The sequence below is a fragment of the Argentina silus genome (assembly GCF_951799395.1).
Source record: "Argentina silus genome assembly, chromosome: 6".
Lineage (NCBI taxonomy): Eukaryota > Metazoa > Chordata > Actinopteri > Argentiniformes > Argentinidae > Argentina > Argentina silus.
In genome coordinates, this window is record NC_139660.1 from 6,762,646 (window position 1) to 6,789,189 (window position 26,544).

Below are 26,544 nucleotides of genomic sequence, written 5' to 3' on the forward strand. Positions count from 1 at the left end.
TGTCATTGACTCTTGATTCTACTACACTGCATGACCACCTTGAACCAAATCACTCCTAGTCATAACATAACCTTCACTATTGTCAACTGAAGAATAGGGACAGTTCACTGCTGTTCACTGTCCAACATGAAATGGTCATCATCGGTGTGCCATGTAGACATTGTCCACGAGGAGGTGTGTTTTTGGTGAATCGAAACGACAGTCATACTCAGAGGGTGTGTGCGTTCCCGCAGCAACAGGGAAGATGGCAGCTCTCACATCTCTCACCCAGGTAGCTATCGGTGCAGGAATTTAGTCACTTTTGTACGGAGGAAATGTTGTCAAGCTGAACACGTTATATTTCAAATTAACTGTAGATTGCAGCAATGTGTTTTGAACAAGAGAAAAGACTGTTTAGCTTGCTAGCTGGATGGGACAAGGCCTTATCAGTTCAGTTGCTCGCAATGAATACCGTTAGTTGAGGGGCTTAGCTAGCTCGCTAGGTAACGAGCTAGCTACCGTTTGGCAGCTAAATATAATAGTCTCTGATCTGTTTCGTGAATGTATAGAATATGGAATCGCTGGGTATTTAAATTGAATAGAATTATTAAATTAAAATTAATTAATAACTGAGGTAGCTTGATGGGTGATAACTAGGCACCAAGCAAGGAGGTGGTGATGCCTACTGTCTGGTGATGCTAACACTGGCTAGCTTATAATGCTGCTATAAGCTAGTTTAGCTAGCTAAATGGATCTCCATCCATCGTTTTCGGCATTGCAGTGTATCATTTTCAGCATTTCAGGACTGTCATCTCTGCGTTGCTAGAAACAATCATCAGGCGCATTTTATCTGTCTCATCTGGCCCGGATAGCTGTCAGACCGCTTGTTATAGTGTTATTACAACATAGGCTAGCCTACTCATAGCCGGGGACCTAGCTTTGTGGACTGAAGTTATAAACGAATACAGTCATGCAGCTATTCCACTTAGTAATGCCAATGATAATGGTCTGAGAAGGTAGAGTTATACATTCAACGGACCAGCTATGCCATCCCAATGTACATATTAATGTTGCTTCTACGGGCTCGTTATGTTTTATTTTTTTTAAGACTTAAATATTTGATGACTCTTGGGACAGTAAATCCCTCCCTGGGCTTTGGTTGTGAATTAAAAATTACTTTTAGGGAGTGGTCCAGACTCACCACGATGCTGTCAGCTACATTGTGAAAAAAACTTGTGAATAGTAGCCTTTATGCGTGTTACCATTGAGGGGCTTCACTGACACTTAGTAACTGTCACATATTCTGTCAGTTGGAAAATAATTTGTATAGATTTATTGTGCTTAGTCAATGAAGGGTGTCTCACTGTCTTCATGTGCTATGACAAATGTTATGACTAATGCCAAATCTCTCACCCACAGCTGTCAAGTGGGAACCCTATGTATGAGAACTTTTACAGACAGGTGAGAATCAGACTAGAGACGAATACTGTATTATGAGTAACATTTCGATTTCATCTGTGATTATTACGTATTATTATTTATTATTATTATTAAGTTAAATTGTAGTTTTTCAATATCCAAAACCTATGATGGCACTATGATGGTCCTCTGGGGCTCAGTTGGTAGAGCATGGCGCTAACAACGCTTAGGTTGTGGGTTTGATTCCTGCTGGGACCATATATACTGAAATGTATGCACTCACTGCAATGTAAGTCGCTTTGGATAAAAGCGTCAGCTAAATGGCATATATTATTATATATTATATTACTTTGGACCCCAGAATGTAACAGCAGAGTGTTTGCTGTGTGTGCTGGTTACAAGGTGGACCCAGGGAACACAGGGAGAGTGGGGCCCACGGAAGCTGCTTTGTTCCTGAAGAAATCTGGCCTCCCTGACATCACACTGGGAAAGGTGGGTCCTGTACTGTGCTGCTGCTGGACACAGGGAGGGAACACCACTGGGCCTGTGCTGGGGAGGGAGGAGCTAGGGGAACAGTCTCACTGTTGACGGATAAACGGTCTGAAAAACAACGACCAATGACCGGTAGGAAATAATTTCGTTCCATTTGCGATGGAGGAGAAACATGAGCATCACCACAGATGCTGTTAAATGTCCCTGAGGAATATTACGGGAAGAGAAAAGATGACAACATCTCTGCCTCGTCTACCTATTTTCAGTCTTTCCGAAAAGACCAGTGTGCTTGTTTTATTGTTCTATTCCTAGAATGTTTGCATTCCAAGTTAGTGTCATTGCTTTGATCCATATCTAAATATGTCTTTATATATTTGTATCTGACTGTGAGGGGCTTGAATGCAGATAGCTTGTGTACTGTTTATGTATATGAGTTCGGCCCACCCATGTTCTTGCTGAGGCTTTATTCAGTGATTTCCTTGCTAATCCCCATGTTTGTGTTCCTTAGATCTGGGACCTGGCAGACCCAGATGGAAAAGGCTTCTTGGATAAACAGGTAGAGAGAATGAATGACCCTCTTTTTGTGTGATACCTTTTGTGTGTGTGTGTGTGTGTGTGTGTGTGTGTGTGTGTGTGTGTGTGTGTGGGAGAGGTGAAGTCAACATCTGGGACAAACTATATTTTTGGGTGTGCGTTTGTCTGGTTACGGCTCGCAACACTGACCTTTGGGAAGATGGAGTGGTACGTGCAGAGGTGTTCACTGACACAATGGGAATCACCGGGGACAGCTGGGACATTAGTATGTGTGTGTGTGTGTGTGTGTGTGTGTGTGTGTGTGTGTGTGTGTGTGTGTGTGTGTGTTATTGATAGTGCTGCTGTCTTGTCTTCTACAGGGGTTCTATGTAGCTCTGAGGTTGGTTGCCTGTGCGCAGAGCGGTCAGGATGTCAGCCTAGGCAGTCTCAACCTCACTATCCCACCACCCAAGTTTGTGAGTACAATCAAAACTCCACTTTTTCAGATGTTCATGACAGTTGTTATTATGACCGTGTGTTGAGTAGACCTAATGCTTTACACACCTTACAGCGCCCTTCTCTAACTCACACAGTATGCTTGTTGGGAAATGGTGGTGAAAGTTGAAGGTTGTCTTCTTTTTTTTGTTTTGTAGAAGGACACCAGCAGCCCATCCCTGAGCACATCATGTTCTAGTGAGCCCCACTGGGCTGTCAGGGTGAGTCATGGTGAAATGCCCCCCTGCCCTGGGTCTTACTGTAGGTTTGGTTGGTTGCTGCAAACAGTTTTCGGTTTTGAGAAAGACTTTCAAGATATATACAGTATACAACAGAGTCAATGGAGAAATCCAGTATCACCAACAGTGAGTGTCTTCTGATACCGACAAAACTCATTGTTGTTTTTGTTTCTTGTCCTGTCTAGCCTGAAGAAAAGGGTAAATTTGATGGCATATTTGAAAGTCTTGCACCAGTGAATGGACTCCTCTCTGGTGACAAAGTCAAACCAGTACTAATAAACTCTAAACTACCTCTGGACGTGTTGGGAAAGGTAAGACGTCTACATACCCAAACTCCTCAGGGGTTCATTCTGTCCTCATGAGTGTGATCACTACTCTTTTATTGCCTTGTCTATATTGCCTGTGTTTATTAAAGTGTATAATAGTATTATTTATATCATAGTAAAGGAAAAGTAATCTATTCTATTGCCATTTGTTTTTTATGTCCCATGCACCAACCTCACCAAGTCAATTTCCTGTATGTGCAAATATACTTGGCCAAATAAAATAATTCTGATTCTGATTCTGATTCTGATTCTATTGTATTCTCCATCAGGTTTGGGATCTCAGTGACATAGACAAAGATGGACATCTGGACAGAGATGAGTTTGCAGTGGTAAGCTGTTCTTCATTTACTAGTACACCTAATTTTTCAAATTTTTTAGGACACTTCATTTTTTACAAGCAATAAATTGTAGCATGAGAAGACTTGAGTAAAGCTCACAGCTCATCTCTACCTACCAACTACGTACATTGTAATGACCTAGTAACTACTTGTAATGAGAGACTAACAGCAGTCCTCTTCCCCAGGCTATGCACCTGGTCTATCGGGCCCTGGAGAAGGAGCCTGTCCCCTCGGTCCTCCCCTCCTCCCTCATCCCTCTATCCAAGAGGAAGAAGTCTCTGGGTTCCCTCCCTGGTACTGTGCCCGTTCTGCCTGCCAGCCCCCCGCCCCCCAAAGACAGCCTCCGTTCCACCCCTTCCCACGGCAGCATGAACTCTCTTAACAGCGCGGGCAGCCTCTCCCCCAAACACACACTAAAATCTGGACAGGTAAGATATATGCACGCACACACACACACACACACACACACACACACACACACACACACACACACACACACACACTGCACAAACCTTATAAAATGTAAGACATGTAATAACATGTGCTCTCTCTCTCTCTCTCTCTCTCTCTCTCTCTCTCTCTCTCTCCCTGTGCATGCCAGCACTCAATGAACTGGGTGGTCCCGGTGACAGACAGGGGGCGCTTTGACGATATCTTCCTGAAGACGGACTTGGACCTGGACGGCTTTGTGAGCGGACAGGAAGTGAAGGACATCTTCATGCACTCAGGACTGCCTCAGAACCTGCTGGCACACATATGGTGAGAGAGGGAAGGGGCCATGCTCATCACTAACTGTAGCTCACTGTCTTATTGTCTGTTGTCATATACTGTTTAGGTTGTACTGTGTACTACACGGTGGGACATGGAGAGGAAAGGGGTCCTGCTCTATGCTCATACGCACTGTAGCTTGTTTTCTTGCTGCTATTGAGAGCGAAAATGCTCACAATGCATCACTTTCAGTGGTCATCCTCAGTACTCACAGTAGCTTAATGTAGCTTGATGTAGCTTGATGTAGCTTGATGTAGCTTAGTTTAGCTTGATGTAGCTTGATGTAGCTTAGTTTAACTTATTGTTTTGCTGCCTTGAGAATTGCTTGCTGTAGAATCAGTTTCAGTTGGGCTCAGTGTTTCTCAAGAGTTTTCCATGCCGGACCACTTATTGCCCCATGTCACTCACAGCTGACAGTACTGACGGTAGGTGAGGAGATATTGACAGTATGTAACAGTGTCTGTGTGTGTATCTCTCTGTTCCAGGGCGCTGGCAGACACCAGACAGATGGGGAAGTTGACGCGGGAGCAGTTTGGCCTCGCCATGCATTTCATCCAGCAGAAAGTCAGCAAAGGCATCGACCCCCCCCAGAGCTTGACCCCCGACATGATCCCCCCGTCGGAAAGGGGCACCCCTGTGCCAGTGTGTACCTCCCTCACCCACACACACCCACACCCACTTATATAGATAGCACATTGCTCATGCTGGAAATACGTCCTGTCTGCATTTACAGTTTGATACACAAAGACAGTTAAATTCATTGCAGAAATACGATTCTTCTGTTTCAGCATTGTAGCAAGTGTATCAAATTCAAGGGGTCAAATTCAAAGTGTTACTTTGAAATGTAAAAATGTAAATGATATGAAGCATTGTCGTTATGGTCAGTATTAACTCACTCTCCCTTGCCTCTGTCCACAGAGTATGTCAGGGTATATGACTCCAGTGGGCTCAGAGATGGCTGCTCTATCTGAGATGAGACGGGTGAGTTATAATGTCCTCTCCTCCAATCATCCCTTTCTCTGCCTGCCAACCACCAATCACATGCTGCCGTTGCCAGGGCCCTCCTCACAGACGGTTGGTTTGAAACAGTGATAACCTTGTCTGTCTGTTACACTCTGATGACAATGACAGTTGGGGCGAGAGGAATGCTGATTTTCTCCCTTGTATGTACTGTATGTCTGGGGGAGTGAGAGATGTTTCTGGCTGTATATGAGTAACTGTTGTGATCTGAAGAGCAAATGTCTTGTAAGACATGCAAGCATTCATTCTTTTATTTGAGACGATGTGAGATGTCGAATTTGAACCTGTGAATGAATGGCATAGTGCCCTCTGAGGCTCCTAGATGTGCTGCCTGTGTTTCCTTCTGCTGGCCTAGGCTTCTCTAGTGACTAGTCCCTACCAGGAGCTTACCCCACACTCTCTTCTTCTTCCTCTTCTCCTTCTTCTTCTTCTTCTTCTTCTTTACCCTAACCTTGCTTAACTGCTGCTGATGTTTCTGCCTTATATCACTCTATCAGGCTATAATGTTCAAGTTATGGGTAGGTAAAAACTGAGAACCGACAAATGCTTTCGATGGTTCGCTAGACAGTAACCCAGAGATGAAAAGCATTTGTGTGAGACCAACAGTCCAGTGCTGTGAATGGTGTGACCTTTTGACCTTTGACCTCCTCAGTTGACCTGATGATGGCGGTGATTGATCCTCCCCCCCAAACCTTGTTGCCCTCTAATCCGTCCCTCTGTGGTGACTTCTCCCTGTGCCCTGCCTTGTTCTCCTGTTTTCTCTTTCTCTTTCTCTCTCTTCCCTTGGTTTGGTGTGGCACTCTGGATCACCTCCTCGCTGAGTGGGACTAATTCTGTTTACCCCCCCCCCCCCCCCCCCCCGCCCCCTATCGTTTCCGTCTCCCCGTCTACAGGACAGCTCCAGTTCAGTGGGGTCAGGAGAGTTTACTGGGATCAAAGAACTCGATGACATCAGTCAGGAGATAGCTCAGCTGCAGAGGTAATTCCCAAGATCATATTAATATCAAACAGGTCATCCCAGTTGCTCTGCTGTGCAAATCAAACACACTTATTAAAGGAAACTGCCCATATATGTCTTTTGAGGATTTAGTTTGTCATACGTTTTGTTAATGCATGCTATGTTTGTTTTATCTCTCATCTCCTTCATCATCACTCTTCAAATATAAATCTTTACACACTATTTACTATACAGATCATAAGTCTCCAACCAAAACAACCTGTCAGAGTCTAATATTTGCTGAGTCAATATGACCAGCAGGTCTTGAAGGGAGTTCATTCAAGTGAGTGTTCCTAAACTGATGACATTTTCGAAAACACTATTGATAAAATGCACACTTCCAAGGAATGGAAAAGTAACAACTTGTGGGATGAACTGGGTTCGAACCTGGGTCTCCTGCACGCCACAAGGCTGTGTTAGCCCACAGAGCTAAAGCCTGGGGTGGATGAGTCCGTCCGTCCCCCCCCCCCCTCCTTTCATCTCACCTCATCCCCCCATCTCCAGCCTTCCTTTACTGTGTGTATTTTATCAATCTTTTGTTTTCACCACTTACTCTTCATGCTGCGTCAACCCAGCACTCTTGCTTTTACACACTGGAGTGCACTCAGGTAACCCTCTCTCAGATGTCCCAGTCTGTTGCTTTCTCTTCTTGTTGTGTGTGGAGGAGGAGGAGGGGGCAGGGCGGCAGGTTGCAGGGAGGGTCGGCTGGCTGAGTCTGCTTGTGACTGGCCGTGTTGATGGATATGTGTGTGTGTGTGTGTGTGTGTGTGTGTGTGTGTGTGTGTGTCTCTCACCCCAGGGAGAAGTATACCCTAGAGCAGGACATCAGAGAGACAGAGGAGGCCATCAGGCACAAGTCCTCTGAGGTGCAGGTGAGTGAAGACAGCCATACTGCCATGATGTAAATTATCTGATCTGTCACACAGATTGTTTATCAGACAGGATATTCTTCTGTGGTGTAACTTTTGATAAAGAAAAATAACTTTTCACAGACATATACAGTGTGTGAAACTCCTTATGATGCTGTTGCTTAAGGGCAATGAGACCATAGGGGTTCAAAGGTTGTGTAGTGTGTTTCTGTCATGAAGTAGTGTCATGGTCGTGTGTGTTTCAGGAGATGCAGAATGACCTGGACAGGGAGACGTGCAGCCTGCAGGAGCTGGAGGCCCAGAAACAGGATGCCCAGGAGCGGCTGGAGGAGATGGACCAGCAGAAGGCCAAACTAGAGGATATGCTGGAGGACGTCAGGATCAAGTGCCAGGAAGAGTCCCAAATGGTGAGAGAGAGCGCGGGGGGAGGGGGGGGGACACTTGACAAGAGACGACTTGAGGAGAGGGAGATACAGAGATGGCGGGAGTGCAGTCTAAATAAATCTGTGAGAAACTCATCAGTGGTAAACAGTTGTAAACATTTCACCAGTACTGATCTGGTGGATCTTCGCCTCTCTCCTTTTCTTTCCTCAGATCTCGTCCCTGCAGAGCCAGATCCACTCCCAGGAGTCGGACCTCCAGAGTCAGGAGGAGGAGCTGATCCGGGCCAAGGCTGACCTGAACCACTTGCAGCTAGAGGAGAGCCAGCTAGAACAGAGTCTCACGGCCGGCAAGATTCAGCTGGAGACCATCATCAAGTCCCTCAAAGCCACACAAGACGAGATCAACCAGGTGAGGGAGGGGGAGACAGACATGGGAGGAGAGCTACAGGGAGACCTTTGTAGCCAGTGTGAGAGAAGCATCCAGTTTGAGTAGTTTGGGAAAGTCACAGATTTCACTTTATACTGTCACCACCAGGGGGAGACTTTGTGTCACAAATGACATAACAACCAGGCTAATGTTTTGTTTTAGAGTTCTATCATAATTTTTTTATATATAGGAATTCTTGAAGTTCTCCTGAGAAGGTATATTAATATATTGGAAACAGAGATACTGAATTTTCGCTGAAAGTACAACAATGTATTTGTGTAACTGTTCATGTTATAGTCAAACTCTAACTCTCTTGAATTCATCGGGAAATATCTTAGTTAGACAATACCTAGTCCTATGATCACTGGCTATTTTGGGTGTGCCAGTTTCAGTTAGCATCAACTAACTGTTCTACCTCCACCAGTTGAATCATCTCAGACTTGTTTACACGTGCCGTAGCCCACGCCTTAGATACACTCTTACACGCAACACCAAACCGAGAAAACTTGCTGAGCCATAGTTGACAGTTTTTTCTTTTAAGTGGGGAAAAACCAGTATGAATGCTCATGTTGAAACATCCATCGCCCCAAAACTGTTATTGCAGTGTGAGATTAGATCAGTTGTGTCACACTTTCATTAGACTTCAGAGTCTTTCATCCTAATTGTAAACATACAGTACAACCAAATCAAACTTGAATTCTCAAGTTAGGATCTCAAACTATTTGGGCCATGTTTGGATGGTTATGTGTATGAACAAAAAGGCAGTACATATGCAAGGCCCCATATCCCTCAGGGCCCATTTTAAGCCTCATTTGATGTCATCATAACCACTATTATCTCAATAATCTCTATCTCTATTGTGTTTCTGTTCTGTAATTGTAATCCCACTGTCTGTGACTGAGGGGAATACTGCTCAGCAGAACTACTGTACTGTGAACTCTGAACTACTCTGAACTACTCTGAACTAGCTGCGTGACGTCTGCACTCACACTCAGGCAGCATTGTGACTGTGTGTGAGAGAGAGAGGGTTTCTCTTCACAGATGATTGGTCACATCCAGCCCCCGTCAGATAAACAGTGTGTTTATGTCACACTACGTTAGACTACATAACTGTGGTCAAAAGGTCATTGGCGGGGTAGTCGACCCACGCCAGTGAATCATATCCTTTGCGTTCACCTGTGGTGAAAGTGATATGCACTCTATATGTCTCTTGGAAAGGCTGCCGTGTCGAAATGGGAGAGATTGCAGGTTGTTACTTATTATATGTAGGATTTTGCGTCTCAAGGACACATTGAAATAATATGAGCATTTTCACCGTATGGCTTGCTGCTCTGAAGGTATGCTAATGGTATGTGGTTTTGGCTTGGAAATACAGTCAGAATGTTGTTATCCTTGTAACCCTAACATACTACAGTATGTGTTATCCTGTGTTTACGAAGTGGGTGTTGTGTTGCTGTCCTGTATTTACGTACTGGGTTATGTGTTGTCATCCTGTGTTAACATACTGGGTGTGTTGTGTTTCTTTGTGTGTGTGTGTGTGTATTGTCTTGTCCTTGCAGGCACGTAGTAAGCTGTCCCAGATCCAGGACAGTCAGCAGGAGATGACCAAGAGCATTGAGCATTACAACAGCACCCTGAATGGCACCCACGGGGGCAGCATGACCAACCTGGCCGATATGAGCGAAGGCTTTCCTGACAGGGAGAACGGAGGCTTCACAGCCATGGTGGGGACCGGAGACAACACTGGAGGGCAGACTAAAGGCTAGGGTTAAGGTTAGGGCTAGGGCTAGGATTAAGGCTAGTGTTAGGGCGAGGGGTAGGATTAGGGTAAGGCAGTACAGTATATGTGGTGTGGTCCTCTGTGACTCAGTCGGTAGAGCATGGCGCTAACAACGCTTCGGTTGTGGGTTTGATTCCTGCTGGGACCATATATACTGAAATATATGCACTCACTGCAATGTAAGTCGCTTTGGATAAAAGCGTCAGCTAAATGGCATATATATATATATATATATATATATGCCATTCAGCAGACACTTAATTTACAGTACAGTGAGTGCAATTAAATTATACAATTAAACCCCCAATAAAAGTATTACTAACAACATGCTCTACCAACTGAGCCACACGGGACCGTAGACCATGGTAGCATAGACTATAGTGATGTTTCTCACCGTCAGTACAGAGTGGCTCTGTGGGTGTGACACATTCACCTGCGTGTTAAAACTTCCCACAGCTGTAACGGCGCCTCACGAGCCAAGGTTTCACTGCCTTCACTGTGGCTTAACAGATAAAGAGAGGAGATTAGGGGCAAAACCTCGCCTGCAAAAAAAAAAGAAGCTATCACCTCCTTCGTTTAACGGAAAAAAGTGTTGTTTCCATTCAAACAAGCGACTCCAGGGCATGCAGAATCGAAGCGGTTTAGATTAATCCTTTAGTTTGGTTATATCTTATTGACTTTTCCAGAATAATATAATTATCTTGGCTTAAATACTCTCATACTCTGTTATTTTACCTGGCAGGCCTTTGTTATTCTATCTTAAGCCTTTATTACCTGTGCGTTTTGAAAAGGCTCGAACACTTAGCGCTTATTCTTGGCCCTAATTCCTCCCGGCGTTGGATGTCATGGCAGAGTGAATACAGGGATCACGGTTGGGCCTCCTATTGAAACGTGGAGAAGCCTGTTAATGAAACATAACAAGTAAGCGTTTTCTTAGCCAGGGCTCGCCTGGCACGTGAAGGCAGGCTTTACTGGAAACCCGACAACTCTGAAGAATGTGGGACCTGCAGACAGCGTTTCCTATAAAGGTGGGGGGGACGGACGGACGGACGGACGGACAGGACTTTCATTCGGACCAGCTGAGTGCAGTGAGGCGCACAGAGGAGAGTCATAGCAGACCAAGAATGGGCAAATTGCAGGAGGACAAAAATTGCCTTGTGTGTTATTAAATTGAAACTGAAGCTCAGTGGGGGGGGGGAGGTGGTGGTGGTGGTGGGGGGGGGGGGGGGGGGGGTGTAGGGACGTTCTGCTCGGGTCCCGTCTGGCGGCCATAGTGGGCCTTTTCTTCAGTCAGAGTAGACATTCCTCTGTCTCACAGGTCTCTGTTAGTGTTTCTGAACCCACATTCCTCTACTCGAAATGTAAAGTATGTGATTTGATGGTCGTCTTGTTTGGCAGGTCTGTGGATTTATCGGCAGACTGGATAAACAGGAGTCTGCCGGTGTGCGTTGTGGTTTCTCCCAATACCTGTCTGAAAGGCATATGGTGGCTGACTGGTCGGGTTTAAGTCTAAATAATGTCAGACAGTCACCACAGTCAGACATTACAGAGCCCTTTTTCTGTCCCTCCAGGAGAAACCTTTAATGTCGTAAACCCCTGTTTCTCTACCTCTAGGAGGACCCCTTTAAGGTGAAGACATCTGTGTTCAATAGCACCCCTCAGGAGATGCACGCAGACCCCTTCCACTCCGAAGACCCCTTCAAAACAGACCCCTTCAAAGGTGCTCATTCTCCTTCTTTTTTCGCTCCCTCTATCTCTATCTCTCTGTGTGTGTCCCTCTCCCCCCCCTCCCCCCTCCCCTCTCCCTCGTTCTCTTCTCTCTCCCTGTGGATGTTGTTCTTCCTCCAAACCTCTATCATCACTCCCCTTATACTCCCTCTCTTCTCTCCCCTCATCCCTCCTCTCCTCCCTTCCTCTTCACTCATCTCTCCTCACTTCGCCTCGCCTCATCTCTCCTGATGTTATTAGTAGTTCCACCAGAAGCAGTGTAGACTGTACTGCAGCTTGGCTTAAACTTTGTTTTTGTAGTACTGTCTTTGTTTGTCTTTAGTGTGCTCTATAATTTGTTTTCAATCTCTGGGTTTAGAGTCACCCCCCCCCCCCCACCCCACCCCCTTCTAGCATTTAGCTTTTGTCCTCCTATGGCGTAGCCTCTGCTGACAGTCTTCTCTCCCTCCCCCACTCCTCTCTACCCCCCTGCTTAAATCCTCTCCTGTAGGTGACCCTTTCCAAAACGACCCTTTCGCAAAGCAGCCACCAGCCCCCACAGGTATTTACTCACTACAAGAGAAAGACATACACATTATCATTTGTGTTGTAAATTGACTTATTCTGACCAAGAATTTTTCTGTCTAAAATTAAACCTAGTCCTTGAAAATTGTGATTTAGTCCAGGATTTGGCTCAATCTGGGTCGGAAAAACCGCTCCATTAATATATAAATGGAAATTAAAACGTTTGAATGGACCTATGTGGCCATCCTTACAATGGCATCCTCGCAGTATTTTAAACTATGGAACCCAGTGAGTAACTGGGCCCTGTCACAGTGGTGACTCTCAGCTCCCCTGTCTTAGTTATGAGGCTGGAGAACGAGGAGTGTTGATGGTAAAACGCTGATGTTTTTATTGTAGCACTTTACCTAGTGCTAAGGTCACATGCCTAAGCTGCCTCTGACTGTAATTATAATAAGATACCATTCCATAGAAAACACTCGCAGAATGTTTAATGTTATCCTTATGACGACTGCCAAATGTCAGCCTGTTGACACACTCTGTGTTGGTTTTGCGTAATTGAGAATGCCGAAGTTCTGAATGTTAAACATAGCAGAGTCAGTTTAACAGCTGAATTAGTGAATCTTTTTTTTTTTTTTTTTTTTTTTTTTTTTTATAAATCATTACACACATATATTTCAACAAGATTAAAACCAGCATGCATAATAGCTCAATAGTTCCAAAACAATATATTAGATTGTCATAAAGGAGGGGAAAGAATTATCGTGCCAGAACTGGACCACATGAGTCTTACTGACAAGCGGTGAGTTTCACAAAGCTTTATAGCTGTAAGGTCATCTTAGTACCTCAGGAAACCTTTGTCCAACTCCCCCCTGGTCAACCAAGTAGGATGTTCAGAAACTATTACTTTGAGACTCGAGATCAGGGTGCTACAAAGTCAAGGTTTGCTGTGCTGTATGAGGTCTCTATGTGAAGTACAGGGACCAGTCAGACTAGCCTCTACATGAAGAGCATCTTATGTCTGATCCATGGCCTTCACACTGACTGACCTGCCCTCTTCTCTACCCAGATCCCTTTGGGGGAGATCCCTTCAAAGAGACGGACCCTTTCAAAGCCTCATCTGAAGACTTCTTCAAGAAGACCACCAAGGCAGACCCCTTCTCCACCCCCGACCCCTTCAGTAAAAGTGCCACTCTTCCCTCCAAAGTAAAGAAAAGAGACTGTTCTACCTGCCAGCTAATCACATGAACATGTTTAACCTGGCTTATATATTAACTAATGTGTGTGTATAATAAATATAACTTTGTGTGTTCATGCTTTGTGTAGTATATATGTATATAGAAACTTGATTGATTCAAACTGGGTGGATTTGTTACAGTGTTTCATGTTGCTTGTTCTTACAGTCCAGTCACTTTACAACCAGCGATCCTTTCACCTCCACCAGCCCTAAACCCAAAGGTCCAGGTACTGTACATACCAAATCTCATTCTCTCTCTTGTTCCCTCTATTCTCCCTCTATCCTTTCTGAAGTCTGATATATTCAGTTTTCTCTCTCTCTCTTTCTCTCTTTCTCTCTCTCTCTCTCTTTCTCTCTCTCTCTCTCTCTCTCTCTCTCTCTCTCTCTCTCTGCTATGGCCTGTATGAGGCTGCTACCTCTCTCACGTTTAACGGTTTAGTCAAGCCAAGTCGTACTCGGTATGGTACATACACCTAGCAACAGTACAACAGAGGCCACCGGCTGATTGGCTGTGGCAGCTACTCAGGGACATAGGCCTCGCATCTGCCATAGCACCACTCACACATGGCACCGGTAGAGCGCTTGGGAGCCTGTGAAAGCTATAAATCGGGTATGTGCTTACACTACGCGCGCTGCGGTGGAATGTTTCATTCTGTGTTTAGTGTAGTGTCTTTACACAACGCATATGGGTGGATTTTTTCACACTTCGCATATAGGGCTTACCTTGAGTTCTTGCAACAATCACAGTTCAACCAGGAGATGCATGGTTGCCTGGTCAGAGGATGGTTCGTAACAGGTATATCAGAAATAGACCTGGGGACGGTGGAGTCTCCCAACTGTGTATATCCGTCCTCAATCACTACTTAATTCTCTGCTGTTGCACAAGAACCCTCTTATTATCTCTAGGAAATGGCTGTAGTCCATAGAAAAACATTACAGCGTGCAGTATTGAATTCTCATAGCCACGCTATTCTAGTCCACTGTGGACCAGGGACGTAGAACACTACTGTGTGTAGGCCGTGACAGCCACAGTTAGATTCTCCTGTTCCTTGTCGGTTAAACTTCGGAGGTGTTACATCGCTACTTGATCACTCGATTCGTTTTTTTTCAAACTGATCAACTCATTTCTTGACTGAAACTCTACAGACATCCCACTGATCAGTGAAACTTGGATGAAAAACACAACCAACTTTTTAGCGCTGACTCTGAAAAGCTCAAATTCATATCAGTCAGTTATATTCAAGTCGGTATAATAATTTAGCCCGAAGCACACTGTATTTATGCTTTCAAAGTCAATAAGTATGTGTATATTTTGTTTAACCTGCACTACGGACTGAGTCTTGGATCTCTTATTTTCATATGTTCTCAGATATCTTTGGCACCCTGGACCCGTTTGGTAGCAACTCTTTTGGTGGCAGCAACAGCTCATTTGGTGGCAGCAACAGTGGCTTTGCAGACTTCAGCCAAATGTCGAAGGTCAGAGAGCCACTGGAAGGAAGAACCGGGTTCCCAGACTACCAGAAGGTACCTTTTACTATCAATATGTCAATGGGTACCTCTTTGAAACCATAGAGTTCATAAAAACATAATGATTGAGCATTTCAGTTTCTCAGCCCCAAGAAAAAAAACCTGTCTCTGTGTGTGTGTGTGTGTGTGTGTGTGTGTGTGTGTGTGTGTGTGTGTGTGTGAGAATTGACACCCTCAATTCTCATCAACACGATTTCACCCAGGCTGATCACTCCTGATATGACTCTGCACTGGAGGATAGCTATGCAAAATGACTAATATTTATGGCAGCTGTGGCAACGGCTAATATATCCCCCCCGCTGATATATCCCCATCCTCTCTCTCTCTCTCTCTCTCTCTCTCAAGACTGGGTTTGTGGATGACCCTTTCTGCAGGAAGGAAGACACCCCCGCACTGCCGCCCAAGAAGAGCGTACCCCCCAGACCCAAACCTCCCAGTGGTGAGTGAGGGATAAGGGGAGAAACCAAGAGAGAGAATATAGACCGGCAGATGAGAGAGAGATAGAGAGAGAGCTGGTAGGAGAGAAAGAGAGATAGAGTGACTATGGAGGACGTGGAGGTTGTGAGGAAACCAAATTAACCAAGGCGGTTAAATGCCACCCGTTTCAGTTTCACTAGTAACAATTACTGCTCTCGAACACAGGCTGAGCACCCCAGGGTGCTCTCTGTGCCCAACAGTCATTTATGAATTCGGATGGCTTATTGCATAGTTTTACCTTCACTCTTAACTACAAATACCTCTCTCTATTTAAGCCTCTGTACAATATACAGTATATAGGTCAATTCCCTCTCAGTTCTGCATAATAGAATGTTTACCACACCTTTCTCATTTCCCTTATTATGATTTTGTCATCTTACTGTACTGAGTTTTCCCCATTTGTGTTTTGTTCTAGCGAGATACAGAGAAAGACCTTGTGAGTATGGAGTGCTCTGCCACAACAGATACCCGTACCTCTTGACTGTGAGAATGTAGCTCCCAGAAGCATAGTTCATAGAAACAGTTGTAAGGGGCTAGCTAGCCTAGCGCAGCCTTTTGATGTTCTCCAAACCGTACTGGTGGTGTTAGACTACCTTCTTGTCTACCCCTGCAGGAGTAGTGTGTGTGTGTGTGTGTGTGTGTGTGTGTGTGTGTGTGTGTGTGTGTGTGTGTGTGTGTGTGTGTGTGTGTGTGTGTGTGTATGTGTGTGTGTGTGTGTGTGTGTGTGTGTGTGTGTATGTGTGTATGTGGGTGCATGCGTGTGGGTGCATGTGTGTGTGTATACCCGTGTGTGTGTGTGTGTGTGTTACAAAATCAAACAGAAGTTCTCACTACACTGTAGATCTTACTGTTCAGAAACATTGTTGTTGAATGGCCTGAAAACCCCCTTTTCCACCCTGAGCTCTGCGTTGTAAACAGGAAAAGCTCTTCATGGGTACAGACAGATAAGAGTTAATCTCTTATCTGACTATTGACAACTATCTGTTTCATACTCCTTCAGAAGATAAAAAACAACAAATGAAACAGTTTAGCGGTGAGAGTCCAGTTGCCCTCATAAGCAGATTTGATACCGTGCAGTATGTCGTTTTTGTAGGTAGATAGGTTACACCTTTTAACATACATGTGACTAATAAACAGACTCAAATATGTTTTGCTTAAACCTACCATGAATCTGTAATTATTTCTGGGGGAAAAAAAACCCGATTCTGTTTATTCTGAATGAATCCGATTCTGGTTTAATCAACTACAGTACGGGCAAGATAAATGGGATATCATATTTGGTTGCATTGTGAGTGTAAGAACAATTCCAGATGGGCATTAATATTGCTGAGTAGTCTGACCCTGATTCCATGCTGCAGCAGCAGAGAGAGAGAGAGAGAGCGAGCGAGCGAGTGAGAGAGAGAGAGTGAGAGCGAGCGAGTGAGAGAGAGAGAGTGAGAGCGAGCGAGCGAGAGAGAGAGAGAGAGCGAGAGAGAGAGCTGAGAGCAGATCAGAGCAGGTGCCTGCTGCCCTGGTGAGGAGATGAGTAATAACAGATGATCTGTGGTTGGCCCTGGTGATGTTCTCAACCCCACCCTTCCTCTGTGTTCCTCTGGTGAATAGTGCAGCTCCTCTGGTCATACTCTGGTCACACCCTCCTCCTCCTCAAGATTCAAGATTCTTTATTTGTCACATGCATACAGTGAAATGCAAGTATACAGTGAAATGCAAAAGTGACAGTGCCACAGAGTAGTCCTCACCTGGTTGCACAAGACAATTTGAGAGATGAACATATGGAGTTAATAGTCAGCCTAAATAGAGTGATTCGTGCTCTAACCATGGCATGCCAGGTTGCACATAAGCCTTCTTACACAGAGGAAAGTAATTCTGAATTTGCAACATAGATAAGACAATTTAATGGACAATTTGATTTGTCTCTAGTCTGAGCTCTAGTCAAGTAGGCTTAATTAAGAGTAGCTCCTTAGATTCATGCAGATGTCAAGATGTAGGCCTTGCTTTGAGAGAACGATGTGAAAACCGTTGCTATACATATAAGCAATATATTTGTGAGGTGTGACTTCTGCATGGTTTTGATTTGTGATGTGCTGGTATTTTGGAATAGGGTGGAGCTGACGGTTACAACAAAAGGTGCAAAAGGTGTGTGTGTGTGTGTGTGTGTGTGTGTGTGTGTGTGTGGTACATGGTTTACTGAAAGAGAGAAACTGATTGCCTGGATGCTGAGCATGGCTGGCCGAGAAGGGTACACCAAACACATAGATAAATAACAGGCGATGTGGTTAACACCTTCAGATGGAACAGCTACCAACATAACCGTTCCCACGATGGTAACATCCTCCTGCAGCCTCTGGTGACCTAGGCCGACACAGAACAATCTAAAGAAACATTAGGCCTACTAAGATCCTATTATAGATTAACTTTTGTGTAGAAAACAAAACAACATGTCTCTCTCTCAACATGTCATCAAGGCATCAAGCCTTCACCCGAAAGGAAGTCATCCAATGAGGACATTGATATCCGATAAACTTGTGAACCAAATCCACTGTCGGTCATGTGGGCAGAACTTCAACCCCAGCGGCTTACCAGAAAACCCACCAGAGAACAGGAAATGTCTTTAGACCTGTATTTTGTTCTTGGGTTCATGCAAGCTATATGGTTCATACCATCAAATATCTTTTTCCCTGTTCATGCCACACTGGCGTTGTTTTCACTATAAGGTGTTGGGATGTAGGGGGGTGCATTGTTTGTGCACTCTCTCTTAATTTATTGAGAAATACCACTAGTAGAGCTGAAACTGCTGTGGTTTTCACGACACCACTCGGGTATCTCTCATGAGGTGAGAACTAGGTGGGTGGTGTGCGTGCGTGCGTGTGTGCGTGCGTGCATGCGTGTCCGGGGGTGGGGTGGGGTGGGGTGGGGGTTGAACATAACATTTCAAAAATAAACAACCATCTGCTAGGATGTGACGTGATGTTCAAAACATGTTGCGTAACCACAGTCACATTTTCCAGCCTTCAGATCACCGTGAATGAATGTCAGTCCAGAATCGTTAAAACATGATTTAACATTTGATCTTATGTCATCCTCCCTCCTCCCTCCTCCCTTATCTCTCCTACACTTGGCTTTCACATGGGGGACGTGCTCCTCTAATCTCTTCTGTGACCTCTTCTTGACAGAGCTGTAGATATCTGTACATGGCTCTTCTTCTTCTGACTTGTCCTTAATGTCTCACTGTCCTTCAGGTAAGAGCACCCCCGTGAACATGCCCGGAGCGGGCGACGCCTCCAAGCCCAGCGACCCCTTCCAGCCTTTCGCCAGCGACGCCGGCGACCCCTTTCAGAGTAAAAAGGGGGTGGGAGACCCCTTTAGTGGCAAAGACCCCTTCGCTCCGTCTTCCACCTCAAGTAAAGCCCCTAAAGAGTCTCCCTGTGGTTTTGCAGACTTCAGTTCTGTAAGTTGAGTTCAGTGATACTCTCTCCTTGTCCAGTCTATTAGTTGTTATATCTATACACACCAGCAGCACCACTGACTTTAACCTGATGGTCCTAGAGCAGAAGTAAGGGTTCTAGAGCAAAGGAACGAAGCCAACGCCCCACTGGCTGTTTATCTATAATCTATATATCTATGCACCTCATTGTGGGCCTCCCATTCACTGTGCAGACGTCTTCCGTATCTGTCAATAACCCATCAGATCACTCCACCATAGATCTGAGCCTACTAGCATCTACCCTCACAAACCCATGGCATAGTCACCAGTAATAACCAACTAACTGCTGTTCCACTTGGAGGATTAATAGCCTATAGCTTCATATGTCTCTATCACTCCAGTCCTGTGATATAGACATACTATTATTACTGGCATAATCACTTATTGTGTGTTCAGGTCGGAGTATCATCACTTAAAGCTGGTGTGATCAAACCCTGATCTGAGACGGCTCTCTATCTCTCACACAACTGCGTTGCTACTAGCTGTATCCTATGAAGAGTGGGCCTGTCAAGGGTTACACATAAGGCAGTTACGTATTCTTTGTTTATTTCGATTTTAGGTGGTGAGGACTTGGGTTTTTTTCTCTCTCCCCTTGCCGATGCATTGTATCTCGTTGCCACCCACCGATGAATGCATTTGAAGTCGTGCACTGGAGCGTGTTAGCGCAGCATTGCAGAAGTGGTGTGCAGAAGTGGTGCCCAGCTCTCTCTCTCATGCAGGAAAGGGTGTCAGCCTTTTTGTGGTTTGAAGTGTGTGTGTGCGATTGGAACATGAAAATACTATTTTGCCATGTGGTTTGCTGCTGGTAGAACTTTATAGAGACAGGCTCACCAAAACAAGCACAGTGGAAAAACTCGTATTGTTTCCTTCTCTCTGGCAGTCCAGCTAGTGGACTCTGGCAGTGGTGTAAAATGCTGTTATTCAACAGGCCAGTGGGTGCTTTAAGGATAGTGGTAGATACTCCAGCTGATTCTTTGGGCTATCTGTCTAACCAGTGGGTGCCTCACACTGTGTAGCCATTTTCAATTCAGCCTCAGCCCAAAGCCTAGCCCTCTCCCCCAACCCCAACCTCAGAGATAGACCCAGACCCCATCCCCGTCCCCAGACCCAATACCCCCAGCCCAGACCTCAGCCCAAGGCCTAGCCCTCTCCCCCAGCCCTGACCTCAGAGATAGACCCAGACCCCGACCCCAGACCCAATACCCCCAGCCCAGACCTCAGCCCAGACCTCAGCCCAAGGCCCAGCCCTCTCCCCCAACTCCAACCTCAGCGATAGACCCAGACCACGACCCCAGACCCAATACCCCCAGCCCCTATGCGCCAGGCGCCAGGCCTCAGCTCCCAGGTCAGCCCCCAGCCCAGACCTCAGCCCAAGGCCTAGCCCTCTCCCCCAGCTCCAACCTTAGACATAGGCCCAGGCCCCAGACCCAAGAGGAGGTGAGAGCCCACCCAGTGTGGTCGACAGACAGACAGACAGACAGCTCCATCCAAGCGACCGGCTGTAGGACTTGTTGACATGGGAAGCAGCAGTATCACTACTCAGCTCTCAGTCCTTAGTTTACTCTGCATGGAATTGGCGTGTGTGTCAGTGTGTACCCCACTGTGTAGATACCCAAGTATCTCCAGTCTTGGTGTGTGTAGTGTGTTAGTGGTTATGTGTCCTGTGTTAGTGTTAGTGTGGTGTGTGTGTGTGAGTGTGTGTTAGTCCTCCTGATCTTCTGTGTTACTGTTGTTCTGCTGCATGACATGATTGGCACAGATCCTGCTCTACCATATTGCTCCCCAAGCAACCAAACTATTTCAACAGTCAATTGCCTTGATTTTCAAAAGAGACATGCTGTTCTAGATGGCAAAATATCATCTCATAAATGATACCATATGAACTGAAGGATACATACCTCAAAGGAACAATGTAATTTTCCTATTAAAGGCCTCAACGGAGTGTATGTTCATCCTGTTCAATATTTAGTTTGGCAAGAATGATTCTAAGTGTACCTTGCCCTCATTTGACCTGAGATTGTTCTCAGAACTAAGCATGGTCAAGCAGTGTCTTCCAGTCTGAGTGTGTCGGTGTGCATGTGAGAGACTGCCATTGGTTCTGTGCTGTGGCCGGTCTACTGTAGACATACAGACTATACTAGATTGTGTTGAATATGAATAGAATATGAAAATAAAAATGTTCTCCCCTCTTAATTTTCTCTCTGCATGTCACCATTGCACGTTTCTCAGTTGCACGTTTAGCTGTTCACTCGTTTCCTTTCAGGACCAGATTGAAAAGGTCCCCCTTGTTGCTTGCTCATCCCTAGTTAGTGGTGTATTCTGGTGATGTCCTGTAGTTTGCCCAGTGTGAAAAAAAAAAAAAGAGATGATGATGATGATGTTAGGAAATTGGTGCATTATTTCTTTGTTGTTTTGTAATTCCTTTCTCTCTCGCAGGACCCGAAAAAGTTAAGGTAAGAATGTTTGAACATGCGGTCAGAGTGAGAAGTGTTTGTTTGGGTGCAGTTACGTAGTCTGTGCTTTGAGCGTAAGCGCGCTCAGCGATTAGAGGCAACTGTCATCGTACAATACATCACTTGTGTAGGCTAATATGGATTGTGGTAGGTAGACCACAGTTGTGATGTGTTGCACTGATCAGGTTTCACTCAGAGCTGTCAATGGTCAATGGTTGAAGAGCAGTCAGTGCAGTTTAAAAAAATAGGTATAGGTTTACAACGGTGTGTGTACATGCTGTGTTTACAGGCCTACATACAGTGCAGAATGGATGGAACAGTATAGTACAGAAGGCCTACTGTAAACCCTCCCTTCGTAGGCACTGGTGGATTGTGTATGCATGTCAAAACAGTGTATTTGTTGTGTCACAGTGTACGTGTGTGTTGAATGACTTTGAGCAAAGGATGTAGTCAGGCACTGGCGTATAGTGTGCTTGTGTGTATGCATGAGCATGTTTATGAGTGTGTGTGTTATGAAACTCATGCGTGAGGGATGAACTCAGCTTAGGTAGTCAATGCATCTCTCTCTCCCCCCCCCCCCCCCCCCCCCCCCCCCCCTCTCTCCCTAGTTTGGGAATGAAGCCCAGCAGCTGGAGTGGGCCAAGCGCGAGAGTGAGCGAGCGGAGCGGGAACGCCTGAAGAGACTCCGGCAGCAGGAGCAAGAAGACCTGGAGCTGGCCATCGCACTCAGCAAGGCTGAGATGGCGTGACCTGGACCACACACACACACACACACACACACACACACACACACACACACACACACACACACACACACACACACACACACACACACACACACACACACACACACAGATGCAGATATACACTTACTAGCAGACGCACACACACACACACACACACACAGCAGAAGGAACTAGAGTTGGCCATTCCCCTCAGGGCTGATGTGCCCCCCCCCCACCACACACACACACACACACACACACACACACACACACACACACACACACGCTCAATCTCATATACATTCCCCACACCGCAAAGACTCTCAACAAACAAAGCAAAAAAATAGAACAGAACAGAACAGGAGGGTCTAGTCTTCATTGACCCCAAGTGGAAACAGAACCGGAGTCTACTTCTTTGTGGCGGAAACTGGAGTCTGGAGCAGGAGGTTGATGCCAACAATCACAACCTCTCCTACTGGTTTAGATTGATACATGAGGAGGAGAACGGAAGAGCTGTGGTCTGTGAATGAACTGATGCACTGCATAAATGCACTATAGTAGAGGCTGAACATGTGATGTAACCAAGAATTAGTAGAATATGTGTGTCTGTCTATCTAGTGTGAGTGCATGGATGGATCCCCACACTCGACAGGCTAGACTAGACTAAAGCAGCTGACTAAATGTTAATAAGGGAAAAATACTCAGTCAAGGAGGGTTATGCTGCACTCTTAGAAAAAAAAAAAAAAAAAAAAAAAAGGTTCTACCTAGAACCAAAAAGGGTTCTTCGGCTTGCCCCTGTAGGAGAACCCTTTTTGGTTCCGTGTACTGTAGATCTCTGGGATGCTTAAGTATGAGATATTATTTTAGTATTTGTTAGTGTGATTGTGGAGCCACAGTAGCAGTGGCTGGGTGCTCGACCATCTCCTCTGACCGGTTGGTTACTGCAAGTGTTGTTACGTGTGTGAAAGAGTGGTCCGCTAGGACCGGAAACAAATTGTACAGATATATTTTCTTTCTCGGTGAGGTGTGTGAGATAGTAGAGGCATTAATTGGACAAAAGTTGCAGTGCTTCTTCAGTCAATGTGCAATGGAGTAAAGGAACAGGGACTTGACTGTGATAACGGACAGTTGAAGTAGGTCCACAACGCTGTGATGTACATCCAACAACAGAAAGGCTAAATGAGGGATATTATTTCAATTTTTACTATGTTTACTAGAAAAGGTTAACTTAATTTTACTATTTTTATTTCATTGTGTAATATTTGTTATCTTATTGTTTGTTGGTGTATTTGTTTTAAAACACGATTGAAAAAAAATAGAGAAGAGTTTTGTCACATAATTTCTAGTTCAAACGAGTTGCATAAAGATCCGTAGACCTAGAAGCACAAACTACAGAGACGTTTAGAGATGGTCTGTGGTTTTTCCTTGGTTAACCGTGAATAACAGGCAAATTTATTACGTCACGTGACTTTCATTACTGGAAATGCCCACTTTTTAATGGTACAGTGTGTCATAGTCAGTGTTACAACTTGGGCTCAACCACTTCTTTATTTTCTATTTTTAGCTGCATTGTGATTTTACTTGAACTCATTTCTGAAGGTACTGCTTGGCACATTAAACCTGTGGTATTTTACCTTGGTTTCAAACTGAAGCTTTGAATCTAAATGAATAGCGAACGATGCTAGTACGAGAGGAAGGTCCTAACTGTATGAAAAGGACAGTTACACTCATTGGCCCTCTGTTGTATGTGTTCTTATTGTACTGTATGTATCCTATATGTGTCCATAACCTGTCATAAGCTTACCTGTAATGTTTGTCATTGTCATTGTGTCCCCCAACGTTGTCCTAGATCTCTCCTGAGCCATATTATAGGATGGATGTTGTGAAAATGTATTTTTAATGTGACGTCCCCCTTGGGTTGGGGATGGACATGATTTCAGTTACAACTCAGCAAGTAATGTTATGGGTCGCTAACTAACGCTGCCAGGTGGAATTACTATAGCAACCATCTCTTCCTGATGTTTATGTTTACATATCAGATTCCTTTGCTGTAGCCGTTATTAAAAACGTATTAATATCAGGAGAGGACCCTCCCCTGGTAAATGACCCCCCCCCCCCCACACACACACACTCTATCGCTGTAGATAGCTGAGGTTACCTGGGATCGTCTGCATTTGACCCTTGACCTTTAGGCCCTACCTGGCCTGTGGTGTTTTAATCATAGACAGGCGCCTTGAGTTCTCAAAAGTCTCTCCTTAGATTTCTCCCATCTTTTCTCCTCGCCTCCTTTTCAAGATGCATTTGGGGGAGAAGGAGGAGGAGGGGTAGGAGGAGGAGGAAGGGTAGGAGGAGGAAGAAGGGTAGGAGGAGGAAGAAGGGTAGGAGGAGGAAGAAGGGTAGGACGTGAGGAATCGAGGAAAGTACTCAGTACATCAGACCCCTCTCACTCTCTCATCTTATTCACTGCCTAGTGTTTTTTGTGTTTACATACAAACACACACACACACACACACACACACACACACACATACCAATCATGCTGTATTTGTCTTTGATACTTCCATTGTGCAATAGTTTGGATTTCTTGTTATTTTTTTCTTGTCGTTTGTTTGTGTTGAAATACCTGTGAATCCAGTTGGACTTTTGATATGTATGTATGTTTTTTGAAATGAGTACCCACTGCCCAGGTTTGGTTGAGTTTGATCATGCATAAACAGTAGGTGCAGTCCCTGCAGACATAATACAGCCAAACAGATTGTTGAGGACTTCTTTTTTTAGTTTGACTTCTCTAGGTTTTGACAGCTGATCTGAAGCTCGATGCATTACCTTTCCTCTTGGCCTGCCTTTGACTCTCCTTCCTCTGTAGATTAATACAAGAAATAATCAATGCTGTCTTACTGAAATGCATACGGTGTATACAAACTGTATATTATGTCTGTTATATTTGTCCCATAAGAAGTGAAAAAATGTGTAACTTAAAAAAACATCTTGAGGATATATGACTACACTAATAGTTCAACAGAAAAAAAAAGAAAAAGCTTGGATTTATTTTAAATGTTAATCCTCTGTACATGGTCATTGTTTACTAGAATAAACATTTCAGTTAAATGAGTTGGTCTCCTGTTTGTTGTTTCTTTTTTCTTTTTTCTGTTGTTTTACACCAAGTCCAGGATGTGTGTTAGAGGTTCAGAGAGTAGGCCTACAGGATTTATAATATACAATAACAGTTCACTGTGATTCAGCAAATTTCATGTATCATTGCTAAAGGGAATATCATATGATAAGTCACAGTAACAATATAAATGGACAAAATGATACCTCAGCCTAAACTCAGTTATGATTAGCATAAGGCATTTGAATCTACAACCGATTTATAGTTGATGTATTGTTGCTCATACACTGAACTTTTGAATTAGACCTCCTCAAACCTGTAAATATACAGTAGTACATTCAAACTTTCAGACAACATGCTCATTGATAATCCCTCACATGCCAGACCTGCAGCCAGAATGCAACACCAGCTAAATGTGCTGAGAATTACAGGCGTCTATATTTCAAGGATACAGCTGCAAATTGCAAAAATAATTCTGTGTCAACACACCACTCATTTTCTGGACATATTACTTGAAACCCAAGCAATCCCGTGTTGGGGGAATGTTAACTGTCTCCGTATGAAATAACAGGAAATTCCTAGGTACGTTTTTATTTACCTTACGTTAATGGAGGAGTGGAAATGAAATGGCCATTGGAAATGGGTCAGGAAGACTGGAAGATACGCACGCCGCACCAATTACACTCAATGTTTATGTTCTTATTTAGGCATTCTTTTTCAAGGTATTTATGATTAAAAAAAACTCCACTCTAGTCATTTATCTTGTCAGGGTGAATGATTGAACTGGTATGTAGTCAGAGACAGCAGACACTTGACATATGAGCATTAGAGGTTTCTCCAGGCATGTCACAAGCTGTACCTCTCAACACCAGTGTTTTTACCAGGAAAACAGGACCACCACCCACTTTTTCAGAGAGAGGAGATTCCTGGAAATAATCACACACACAGGATATCCCTTCCTTCGTGTGTGTGTGTGTGTGTGTGTGTGTGTGTTTATGTGTGTGTGTGCGCACGTGTGTTTGTGGATGCTGCGTGTGTGCGTGTGCGTGTGTGCGTGCACGTGTGTGCCGGAGGTGTAAGGGGGGTGGACGGAGGAGGCGCAGGATGGTTGTTTAATGTTTCATGATGTTGGAGAATGCAAACTCCACATGTGCGTACACACACACACACACACACACACACACACACACACACACACACACACACACACACACACACCAATTCCCAGTGGGGAGTTGGGGATCCGTAGCCATCA

The 26,544-nt window shown here is 44.8% G+C and overlaps 1 protein-coding gene across 1 annotated transcript; it reads left to right on the forward strand.

Annotated features, from left to right (window-relative positions):
• Positions 1–226: 226 nt before the first annotated feature.
• On the forward strand, positions 227–25,288 carry eps15l1a (epidermal growth factor receptor pathway substrate 15-like 1a). The gene is made up of 24 exons (XM_083671903.1): positions 227–271; positions 1,399–1,440; positions 1,801–1,890; positions 2,399–2,446; positions 2,784–2,879; positions 3,057–3,119; positions 3,323–3,448; positions 3,733–3,792; positions 3,987–4,229; positions 4,403–4,560; positions 5,055–5,211; positions 6,483–6,568; positions 7,386–7,458; positions 7,701–7,862; positions 8,050–8,247; positions 9,825–9,989; positions 11,660–11,765; positions 12,264–12,314; positions 13,344–13,480; positions 13,678–13,738; positions 14,881–15,035; positions 15,384–15,477; positions 18,755–18,963; positions 22,061–25,288. Exons 1-24 carry the CDS (start codon positions 245–247, stop codon positions 22,199–22,201), a joined length of 2,748 nt encoding a protein of 915 aa, XP_083528029.1. The 5' UTR covers positions 227–244; the 3' UTR covers positions 22,202–25,288.
• Positions 25,289–26,544: the final 1,256 nt, after the last annotated feature.

What these genes read in the sequence shown, in the direction of transcription:
- eps15l1a (XM_083671903.1), top strand. Translation starts at nt 245, where the DNA reads ATGGCAGCTCTCACATCTCTCACCCAG. An exon ending in CACAAGACGAGATCAACCAG is followed by an intron (nt 8,248 to 9,824) that starts GTGAGGGAGGGG and finishes TTGTCCTTGCAG; the next exon opens with GCACGTAGTAAGCTGTCCCA. An exon ending in CAAAACAGACCCCTTCAAAG is followed by an intron (nt 11,766 to 12,263) that starts GTGCTCATTCTC and finishes CCTCTCCTGTAG; the next exon opens with GTGACCCTTTCCAAAACGAC.